Source organism: Rattus norvegicus, chromosome 3 (assembly GCF_021556685.1).
Source record: "Rattus norvegicus strain SHRSP/BbbUtx chromosome 3, alternate assembly SHRSP_T2T, whole genome shotgun sequence".
Classification (NCBI taxonomy): Eukaryota; Metazoa; Chordata; class Mammalia; order Rodentia; family Muridae; genus Rattus; species Rattus norvegicus.
This window is the reverse complement of record NC_141536.1, coordinates 122257685-122269970: the sequence shown is the minus strand read 5'-3', so window position 1 is coordinate 122269970 and position 12286 is coordinate 122257685. Positions and strand designations below refer to the sequence as shown.

General features: G+C 39.3%; 1 protein-coding gene across 2 annotated transcripts in view; it reads right to left on the bottom strand.

Moving 5' to 3' along the window:
- The window catches only part of Plcb1 (phospholipase C beta 1), a 712575-nt gene that overhangs the window by 239427 nt on the left and 460862 nt on the right, over positions 1 to 12286 (bottom strand). For both annotated transcript variants that reach the window (NM_001077641.2, XM_087648496.1), the window contains 3 exon segments: positions 3691 to 3766; positions 4761 to 4814; positions 6478 to 6557. In NM_001077641.2, coding sequence (NP_001071109.1) covers positions 3691 to 3766; positions 4761 to 4814; positions 6478 to 6557 — 210 coding nt within the window.

Genomic DNA, 12286 nt, shown 5'->3' with positions numbered 1-12286 from the left:
AAATGCAGCCACACAGGCCAATGTCATGGCAAGACTACAGTGCAATCCCAAATGTCACCGAGCCCTTTCAAGTTAATAAGCCTTAAACCAAGGGAATTTGGTACTGATAAATTATTTTCAATTCTCAGAGAGCTTGTGGGTAGAATAGTAATTTTCTGAATATGAAAAGGTTTTCACAGGTCTCACTGGAAAATATGTTTGGATTATTAATAGAAGGACAGTAATTGCTTCGTCTCGTTTTAGGTAGCATATTACTTTTTTACCAATTAGGGTAACTTGAGGCCAGTAACTGTACTCTCTGAAGGAGAATCTCTAAAGCAATGTGTTATTCCAGCAAATCATGTCAGCCAGGGTACAAGTTCAAGTGCATTAATTATTCCTAACAACGTGCACAAAGATAATGTTTAAAAAGTCTCAACAGGATATCCACAGCATTTCTGGTAATGTGTCTATTTACAGAACACAATTAAATTCAGTTTGAATGATGGCTGGCTAGGAAGCAGACTCCCACTTATGCAGAATTACCTACCATTTATATCACCCCTTCCTTCTCTGGAATGTGTAAAGTACCCCTAGGCATATACTCTGGATCTTTTAGCTAAGCCGTGACCTATACCCTCTGTTCTGTACGTATGAAACTACTACAGGGTTGTTGAAAATTGTTTTTGATATACTATAGACAGCCCAGAGAAACATTTATTTCCCGTCTTTGAAATGGTCTTGAGTTTGTGAATCTTCAAAAAAAAAAAAAAAAAGAAAAGAAAAAGCATTTGAATTCTACAAGTCCTACAGATAAATTATAGTTTACAATGAATAATGATCTTTCAAAACTATAATGGAGGTTGATTGTATCTTAAAATATCTTCAGTTTGTTTTCAGAAAATTGCCATTACATTTAATTTGCTAAAGATAAGTATTTTTTTTCTAATTTAAACATAACCCCTACTGCTTAAATCTCATTTTCCTTCAAATCGTCTCCAGTTGATATTGGGCTGAAAATGTAAGACTATAATAGACATAGTGAATTATACAGACTCAATTTATGTTTATTGACTGAATTTTCAGAATCCAATTGTTCAGAAAATTGCAATTTACAGAGAATTGATTGATGGATTCGATTTTTTTTTCTGTCCAGCTTCATTTTGTGTTCCTTCTTTTCAGTTCACTGGATGCAGACCACTAAGCTGATCACTGTATTTCCCAAGATTGTATCGAGGAAAGATAAACTTAGACGTGGTCACGAAGGGGGAAAATATCTTCTCATGCCTTGTAATTCTATCTCTGTGCTTCTTCTTTAGGCTGAGTGTGAGTGTGGTCACTCCTCTGCTGGTCAAACTCTTCCCAAACCTCGGGCTCTGTGCACTCTTTTTATAGAATGGATTTTTCTTCTGAGGGCAGCACCCGTTCCGTTTTAAACAGCATCTCTTTCCATTTAAGAATGCCTTTCTTGGCATATGTATTGACTAATTCTCTCCAGATACTATACTGTTCTTGAAAACTAGGGCCACACCATTCACTTGGTGCCTATCAGTATGTGGCAGGAATTCACTGAATATTGGTCGAGGTAAGGACAGGAATTATTTTGTTCTGTCTTTCCCACACCAAAGCTTCTACCAGAAAATAAAGTAGGTGTGTCTGAGCGATTTAATTCATTCAGTGCAATGAAGGGAATGGTGGGAAGATGGGGTACCACAGTATAGCACTCTCAAGGTCTAACAGAGGCCCTGGGTTTGATCTCCAGCACGACCCCTTCACACAGAGAAGAAAAGAAAGGAAATAGGGAGCAGGGGCCAGAACTGTGCGCGACAGCCTTTTTAGCGCAACTGGCCACAGGCACTGAAGAGAGCAAAATTGGTATTGGAACAGGCATTCTTGTGACCTAACAAAATCTTCCCTTTTGTCATTTTGTTTTTTTAAAGAACGTTTTCTTGTTTGTCTCTTTGGTTGTTTGGTTTTGGTTTGAAGATAGTGTCTCATTATGCAGCCCAGGGATGGCCTGGGACTTAGAGTGATCTCAGTTTCTGTTCCTGATTGCTGGAATTTCAGGTACCAAATACCACACCCAGCTACTGTTCTTTTTAATTTTGTTTAGTTTTCTAAAGTTTGGAGTCAGAATTGGGTGACAAATGTGCTCAGTCCTTTATTATAATTTCATCTTATGTTGAAAATCAGCTTTCCAATCTCAGTGCAACTGGAACATGGTTAGTTATCTCTGGAGGCCCTGAGGCCCACCAGTACCTAATGATCTGGATGAGGGCTTACTTGTTGCTTAGACACTAGGTGAGTCTAATTTGGAAGGGAATGGAAAATTCTACATAAGCATGTGAGACAGAGTTCATGCAACACACTGTTCTCCCAGAAGTACTGGTAACACATCCTTTTAGAATTATATGGCAATGAGTTGAAAAGGAGAGGAGTTCCTCTTGGTGGCTAAAGTATATGGAAGGTATTGTTTGTCAGGCATAAAAATAAAAGAGCATCTTGTGTGGTGGCCTTCTCCCTGTGAGTGGTGAGTGACCTCCAAACTCCTTTAAACCTGCATCCCCTTCAGTAGAACCTGTGGGCAAAGTCTTGAGGAGTATATATACTAAGTTTATCAACACGTGCACCATGTACCAATCAGTGTCTATAATGAATATATTAGAGGTTCAAAGAGATAAGTTGAAATTTGTTATCCACAAGTTTCTAAAGCAGTGGTTTTCAACCTTCCTAGTGCTATGACCCTTTAGTAAAGTTCCTCATGTTGTGGTGACCCCACACCATAGTTATTGCATTGCTACTTCATAGCAATAATTTTAGGAATTATAATACAAATATCTGATATGTGATCCCTGTGAAAGAGTCTTTTGACCCCCAAAGGGGTTATGAGCCACAGTTTAAAAGATACTGTTCCAGTACATGATAGTTCAAGATTATCAATAGGTAATATCCCAAGAGGCATTAAGAGTGGGTTTATTATAAATAATGTGTTCGAATCACATTGAAAATTCACACACACACGCACACACACACACACACACAAACACAGACACACACACACAAGCAGACACATTGATTAGACTTTCCTTCTTCCTTACTGTTCCCCCCCCCCTCAAACTCTGCCTCTCCCACTCCCTGTCTCTGCTTCTCTCTGTACCATTCCTGCCCAAAGACAAGAGTCTCATGTAACCCAGGGTAGCTTTGAACTCACTATGTGGCTGAGGATGGTCTTAAAATACTGTCCTCATATCTTCTACACCCTAACTCATGCAATATTGGGTATTTGCCAACATGCCCAGATAGTTTCCTTTCATTGACAATAAAGAGTCATTCTAGACTGAACTGGTGGGAATATGAGAATTAGTTGGTCTGTCTGACACATTGCATATATTAACAAATAAGTTATGTTTCTTTTTAATTGTCGTTTTGTTGTTGTTGGTCTTATTTGTTTGGTTTTCTGAAGCCAGTTTAGAATACATAGCCCTGGATGACTTGGAATTTGCTGTTTAGCCCATGCTAGCCTCAAACTTGCCGCACTCCTCGTCCTTCCTCTTGGTTGCTGGCATTATAGGCGTCTAACACCTTACCCTCCTCCCTTATGGGTTTCATAATCGCATCAAGCTATGGCTAGGAACTACTAGGCAGTACAAGTTTAGTACAGATTTGTAAGAATGGTGACATGGCAGGAGAGTGGAAGCACAGCATGCTCACCCTTGACGATGGAAGACTACAAGCCTCTAGCGCAGTTTCCACTCGCTTCCGGTCTGCCGAAAACAGTCGATAGATGCTAAGAGTGAAAACATCCATGAGAGCTGGTTAAAAGGTGAAGCAGTTCACTGAATATACAGTTGACCCCAACTCAGGATATTACATAGAATGAAAGCAAGGTAGCTTTGAACAGTGCAAAACCAACTGTTCTCCAGACATCGGCATCTGTTCTCAAGAACTATGTGTATCTTTAAAACTTTGTGTCTGATATAAAAATCAAGATTCTCAGACAGTGGAGATGACCCAATGAAAGCTATCACACTAGCTAATTTTCATATTAATTCCTAAAATAAATGACCTTCCCAATTTTCCCAATTGTGTTCCTTGTTATACATACTGTCTCTGATGGTCCATTGTGTAAAGCTCATAGCTGGCTTCTATGTCGAACCTGAGGGACTTCTGGCTAATGTGTTCTAATAGTGTACTTTCTTTGGCCACACCTTTGGATTTTTTTTAAAGAAGTGCTAGGAATTGAATATGGTGATCTGAATTTGTGATATCTATTGAAACATTACAAAACTCAGTCCAGTGCTCAGCACGTCTGCGTGGTAAAGGTGACCTGCCATCTTGTTCATACTGGCTTTTCCTAGTGGCTCTCTTCATCTCTTGTTTTGTGACTTAGGCTCCCTGTCTGGCACCTTTGTCTACTGAAAATTCAGAGCCCTGCCTTATAGTGACCACTAGGGGCATCCAAGTTACAAAATGGGCACTGCTAGAATGGATCTGAACCTGAGCTGAATTCTGGGATTGATGCAATGGGATTTCTTTCCTCTCCCCTCTACCTGCTTCCCACATATTCTCCAAAATGATGCCACAGGAAGTGGCAGCCCGAGTAGTGTCATGGGAAAACAGCTGCTCTCGTGTGAGACTAGCATGAAGAAAGACAGGGTTACCATACCATTTCAATGCTTCAACTCAGTTTGGTATAGAAATAAACGAGACCTATGGCACAGATGCAAGTTTTTTGTGACAAAGCAGATGAATGATTTAAAAAAAACACTCCTGTGGCTTACTTTTTAAGAGGAATGCGCCCTTCTGGGGTCACCTGAAGCTTGAGCTTAGTATATCTGTTGGGAGAATAAAAACAACAAAAAAGTAAGTCATTAAATTTAAAAAGTACTGAAAAAATATAATCTGAGAAGATTTCATGTCCATGTGCAGTGTGCTGAATTTGCCAAACTATTTAAATCTCCAAATTGGTATCTGGATGGTGAAATGGAATACTGTCTGTTTAGAAGCCTCCAAGAAGTTCCTTTCATGCCTTCTGGAGTCAACCTCCACACATCATTGTCATGTTTACATTAAACAGCAGAAATTGTCTTTGTTTGTTTTTATCCCTTACATAAAGTGGGATTGTGTTTTGGGTCTGGCTTCTTTCTCTCAGTATTAAGTTTCTGTCATTCATCTGTATCCTAATAGTTTGTTCATAAGAAATTCACAGAGAATATCAGGACTATGTATTTACCTCTTCATCTACCCTCAGACACATAGGTAGAGAGTCACAGCCACAGAACTCTCAACCACTGGTAATGGCAGTGTCAATAGAAAATGCTGTCTTGGGACACTGCACATACCATCACCCAGAGATCCCACATCCAGTTTGGTAGACAACACATTCATCAAAATTCATGTGCTACAATTCCCACAGTAGCCCTCACAAGGGTTATCCATCTGGAACAGACCTTTGCACTAGACTATGATCAGTCAACCGATTTCAACCATGCTGGGTCTGAGCTTGAACATCTTACTTCTCTCTGTATCTCATTCATTAGCACTATCTAGAAAAGTACATGTTCTACAAATACTCGTTGGATGGAGGATGTCAGGTCAGATAAACAGGATAAAAAGAAAGGAGAAAGGAAGGGAAGAGGTGTGTTGGGAGGATTCTTAAGGTAACAAAGGGGAGATGGGAACACGCCATGATGAAGAATTTGAGGGAAGACCTGTCACTAAAATTCACCGAAGAGCAAAACAGAATGTGGTTGAGATGAGGTGTAAACCAAAGGGCATGGCATTGGGAACAAGAAGGGAGACGGAAGTCTCTTCAGTGAAACAGAAGCATGTCCGTTATTGTTTCTCTTGTGATTTTGATTTAAAGGTCTCCTGAGTTCCTGAACCTCAAGAGTCACCAGGAGGAACACATCCATCTCCTGCTTCCCTGATGCTTATCTGGCCGACATCATTATTTCCTTGGTCAAGTAATTTTTAGAATGGCTATTGCAATTCAAAAGTGATTTCTCAACTTATTTCCTTTCCTTCTCCTCTTATTTCTCTTCTGTTTGCTCCTCTATTCTTTCTCTCCTCTATTGCTTTCTGCAAACGTCTTGAAGGTCTGGAATTCCATTATGGATCCATTATTGAAGGAAGGAGGTAGGAAGCTCTTGTGGTACCCACCCAAATTCTCCAAATATAGAGAAACAGGTCACATGTTGTTCATTCTCTTCAAATGTTACTATGAGAGGACACAGGCAGAGGCAGCAGGGAATGCTCTGAAAAGAGCAATTTTGTGTTCTTAATACAGCTTAATACAGCTGCCAGGGGTCAAGTCACCTCAGCCTGATGAAGTCTTCCAGGTATGAACAGAAGAGAAATCTGCCCTCCTATCCCAAAGGGAAATATATGTTTATAAATGTGAGAAGCCCAGGCAGCATAAACAAAAGCTTCACAAAGGAGAAAGGAAATTGACTCAGAAGGAGCAACACCCTTAGTAACACAATCAGAGTGACTTACGCTTTCTCCAGAAATGCGTCCCTGGACATGTTCTGAGCCAGCAGGTTTGTTGCCAAACTGAAAACCTCATTTGTCCATTCCTGAAAAATATAAATCATAGTTTCATTAGTTTAAAATACTACTCAGGTATAAACTATGCTTTTAACTTGTCTGCCAGGAAGACAGACAAATCAATAAAAGTTGGATGTGAACAAATTACTACCCACCCCTTCTTTTTTTTTGATAAAAATCTTATTAAATTCAAATATGTGATTCCTCTTTTAGTAAGGAACTGTATATATAAAAATACATTCTTCAGGGTTGGGGATTTAGCTCAGTGGTAGAGCACTTGCCTAGCAAGTGCAAGGACCTGGGTTCGGTCCTCAGCTCTTAAAAAAATAGGAAAAAAATATATTTTTCTATCTTTTAAATTCCTCATGGATAAAACTGCTGTGCTTTAAACAGTGTATAATTTTGCTATTTTTTGCTGAATTATAAACAAATGCAGATTAGCAATATAGTTTAAAATGTGGTAAATATATTTTCAATGGAATTGAAAAGATTCTTTTTGCTTTATCACTCACATACAGGAGATTTCTTGATGTTAACTAAATCCTTGTCAGATGCAGCCTCAATGCCAATCAACACTGAGCTCTCTCTTCTTCACACCCTGGAAATCCCTTGCTACTCCCCATAACTCACACAACCACCAGTATTCCCACTTGGCTTCCAAGAAACCGGAGCGTGGCCTGCTACAAAAGGAAGGTTGCAGCTCCATTTATGGCGATAATTCCAAGCACACAATGATCTTTGTCTTGCTCAGTAATGATAGGATAGTTGGCATCCTTGGGTCTGGGTTTGGGCTCCTCCATGATGAACCATCTCATCGCTAACCTCCATCATGTTCAGTAGCTCCCATTACAGTCTATCTTTCCTTAGAAGTCTACTGAGATTAGTTTCCATATTTGGATGCTCACCTGTTTCGATATATGTACTAAAGATGGTCATACACTCTTAATAAATTGATCCTTGGTCATAATGTATGATATTGTCTTTAAAAGACTTTTTTAAACTTAATGTCTACTTTATCTACTATACAGTGACCATAAGTGGTCGTTCTGGTTAGCATTAGTCTGTAGTAGTTTTCTTTCATCCATTAAACTGTCAGTTTATGTGTGTACTACAGTGAGTCTCTTACAGCAGTATACTGTTGGATCTTTTCTTTTAAAAAAATTCTAGCTAGTCAGTTTCCACCTGTTAGAAAAGTTACTCAAGTTACATTTAATTATTGGATATGTGTGAGAGTTTAATGCTGGCATTTTGTCAGTTTTATACAATCTATACTCAATTCTATTGTTGTGATTTTTCTCTTTAAAATTAATTAACTAATTAATTTAAAACACTTTCACAAGTTTATACAACACATTCTGGTGACCCTTTCTTCTTTTCTTTTTACTCCTATCACTGCCAGTCCCCTGCCTTTCCAAATCCATGACTTTTTGATTTAGTGTCTTAACACTAAGTAGGCTGTCTGTGTAAGCATGGCTTGGGCACTATCTTTAAGTGCCTCGCAGGTTCAGGAGCGAGTGTAAAACTAGGCAGCCATCACCCTGTTTCCCAGAATCTGGCAGTTGCCAATAGTTTATCAGTAAATGGTAGGACCCTGTGGCCCCCCCCCCCTTTATTTAGAGATGATTGTTGACGATCCCAAAGGTGTGGTCCAGTGCTGGTAGGCACAGGGGCCAAAAATTTATGATTGACATGTCCTGGCCATGTATAGAAGATAGCTTTTTGTAGACCTTCTCCCTATATTCTGGCTTTTACATTCTTTGTTCAATGTCACAGTCAACTGTCTGTGAGCCTTAAAGGACTGGCATAAGCATCTTTCAGGGGTTGGGGGCTGAGTCCTCAACCATCCTTGAGTCTCAGCATTGTGCATAACCATGGCTCTCTGCTTTTACTTCTGTTCAATGCAAAGATATGTTTCTCTCTGAGAGGCTAAGAACAGCCTTTGTCTGTGAGTATAAAGGGATGCTTAGAAGGTGCTTTGATGTGAGGACAATTTAGTTATGCAGCAGTACTAGGTATCCTACACAGGCTTCAGATAGCCTCAGTCATGCTCTTTTGACCAGATTTACGCTACTAGGCATAGATTCCTGCTTGTGGAGTAGGCTTCATGTCTAATCAAAAACATGCGGTCGCCCCTATACAAGTCATACCATGGTTACCACCATGAGCATATCTTGAGGTTTGGTATTAGTTTATAGATCTGACATCTGGGCAAGACCACTGATGCTTTTACTAACCCCTGCTCCCACATCCTGCAGAGCATCATCTGGCACTATGCAAGATACCAGCAGGGAGGAGCTCAAAGAGTTCGGGTGGACAATCTAGAATCTTGTGTTCTTTGTATTTATTATAAAATAATGTATTTTGGTTAGCATTTTTGTACCATATACTTGTTATTTCTACTACTGATTTTTACTAATCTTTACACAGTATCTTTAAAAATTGTGACTGTTTGCTTCTTGGCTTAAAAGCCTAATAATATGCTATCATGTGATAACGGGACACTTTGTACAGAGAGAACAGAGAAATCAGAAAGGGAAGGCAGACTGCTTCAGGTGGAAAACTAACTGGAAAAAGCAGCAGTTCTCACGCACAGATATGTTAGGAGTTACAGAGAAGTGATCTAAGTAACAGGAATGAGGAGAGAAGATAGCAAGTGAAAATGCAATAACCAAAATACCACCAAAAGCCCAGAGCAGGCGGTGAGGGCCAGGACGGAACTCAGCACTAGGAGGATCATTTGCCAACAATGAAATGCTGAATCTGAGGCTGAGGTAGCAAAGGTGAAGACCTGAGAAGGCAGCACCAATGTGGAGAAGGGACAAAGCTCTGACCTTTACAGATTACAGGCCAAGGATTTAGAAACAACAACACGGGACAATTATAAAAGGAAGATAAAACCAGACACCACCGACCTTGAAGTGCACACAGAAGACCTGTTTATAACAGTGTGGAAAGCAATTTTAATAAAATTAAATAGTTTGAAAATAAACAATAAACATTGCCACTGGTTTTTAAATTTTGTTTCTTTTTAGTATTTTCTGGAATAACTAGATTTTTCTAGCTCTATGGCAACTTTATGTTGTAGTGACAACATTTATAATTGAGGTCATTGTGCAGTTTCATAGTTTTTAAAAATTTTTTATTCTTTTAAGAGCTGTGGTTCTCACCCTGTGGGTTATGATCCCTTTGAAGATTGCATGTCAACTATCCTGTATATCAGATATTTACATTGAGATTCATAATAGTAGAAAAATTACAGTTATAATGTAGCAACAAGTTAATTTTATGAAATCATCATCACAACATAAGAAATGGTATTAAAAGGCTGCAGCATTAGGAAGGTTGAGAACCATGGGTTGAGAGCTAATTTCAAGTCAAATTCTAAAGGAATTAAAACTATTTCTGGAGATTTAATTTTAGTCTAACATTTTAGGCTGAAAATCTAAGTCTTCCACCATATATAGTCCAATAAGAATATAACGTGAGCCAAGTGGAACTTTGAATTTTCTAGTAACCAAATTTTACAATAGAAAAGAAGTACACAAAATTATTTTTACTAAGGTATTTAATTTTGTATAGCATTTTACCTGTTTGAGTATCTCTGTGGCAACACAATAAGAAAATTCACCCAACCTCATGTGATGGGTGAGTATAAATGTGGGTGTAAAAATGAAAATTATATAAAAAATTACCTTCATCCTGTATATAGAAGTTAAGTATAAAACATGAATTAATTTTATGTTCAAACTTGAATTTTATCTTCAAGATTTCTCATTAGAATTCTAGGAAAGAAACTCCAGAATTAGAGGCATTTCCGGACCTGTGAATTGGAGGTGAGGGATGCTCGACCTGTGTTACACACATAAGTAATATATTATGAACAAGATACTTCGTAGTCTTTTGACACATTGAACTGAAATAAGGCATGGGTTTGTGTTTCAAAAGCCTCCTGGGTGCATACAAGTTCCAGTCCTCAGTAATATACTCTGTGCATTTACTTGTGGTTGTGAATGCCAATCGATCAGCCCAGGTCTTCTACATTCACTGGTCTTTCTGTGGTCCTTTCACAGAAGAAAATAGCATATCTTACTTTGGGCTGCCCATAAGTAGTTCATGAGATGATGTTTTATAAGGATTGGCCTTTAACAGTGTTCCATGGCAAAAATTAGAGAAGTACTAGTCAGAGAGAAGGGAGATGGGTTAGAATCAAGTCAAATCCTGGGGACATTAACAATGGTGAAGTACCACCCCAGGGAGAGGATACATAAGAGCTGAGTTTGCTGGTCAGTGAGGAGGAGAATGTGTGTAATACGACTGTGCTTATTAGTTTCAATATAGGACCACAGAAGAGGCTGAGAAAGCCTTAGGCATCCTGGTCTCCTTGTTATCTAAGTGTGTTCTCCAGGAGCAATAGTCAACAAATATCACTTGTTTGACAGTGAAAGTAGATTCAAAAGGAAGATGGTCAGAACCCTACTAGAATCTATCCCAGTATAGAAACAAGTGTCTCGGGATTCTTGAAGGAGAGAAGTAGCCATTATATACGCAGAAGGAATGTACAACCAAGCTTTTGGGGAAAATGGCCAATGAATGGAACAACATTTCTCAGATTTTCACATGCATCTGCATCAGGGATTTGGTGAAGGGCATTTGCTCCTTTGGTGATCTCTAGAGGGGGCATAGAGCCTGTTTTTTCTCAGGTGCTTCTGGGCAAGGTCTTTTCTGCACCTGGACATGAATGACCAGGCTCTAGAATAAACATGTAGCACCATCTGAAAACCTGTTAGAAATATGGATTTCAGGCTCCATACTGCACCAGAATCTATATTTACCCAGTAAACCTTTATGTGATTTATACGTGTCAACATTAAAATATATGGCTAGGCCAGAAGGAGCACTCTGAAAAAGCAAGGCATTCCAGGATTTGGCTTGGGAAGCTTCAGCCCAGTCTTTTGTTATCCCCCTTTCAATCAAATAAATAAATGATTTTGGGCTATTGCATGGCCCCCGAAGACCTTGCAGCTGCGTTAGGCACCACATGGCCAAAGAAAAGGGGCCAGAATACAATGAAGTGTAAGAAAATCAGAGTCACTATTTGGGATCAAATTACTGGTTTCTGGGACTTTAAACCTGAACTCATCATGAGGCTGTGGAATATGCGTCGCTGTAGAGCCGGAGGATCTTACTGGGGTCTTCACAAATCTAACGCTGAGTTTTGGTTACTGTGGCCTGAGAAGAGCAGGTCCTTTGCTCTAGAGAAACTGCTCTTTACCGTTCAGAAACTAAGTACTCCCAGTCACTCCACTTGGCTTGGCTCCAGCTATTTAAATCTTGAATCTTCTTAAGGGCCATTTCATGCCTCGGGTTTAATCTCACTCTTAGACAAAGGTCTTAACCGGAGAGCACAACTCTAAAGATGAACTGCAGTGGAATCTGCTATAGTTTCAGTGATCCTGGTTCTATTCCTTCTCCTCTCAGGTGTCAGTTTAGACAGGTCCAAGGGTACTTTTCCTACCATGTCATGAAGGGAAAGGAAAGGGTCATGAAGGCCCTTTTATTTCTAAATCTATGTTGTAAAAATTGTGGCATGTGATTTCCAAACAAGTATGTGGCATATGTTTTTCCTTAGTACCATGACCACTTATTGGTCATGAATATCAGTTATAGTGATAACAGTTGCCTGGATGTTTACTGTATTCTGAAAAGTGACCTTTGCATCCAGTAACTGACTCTCAATATTTTATTAGGAGATGAGTAG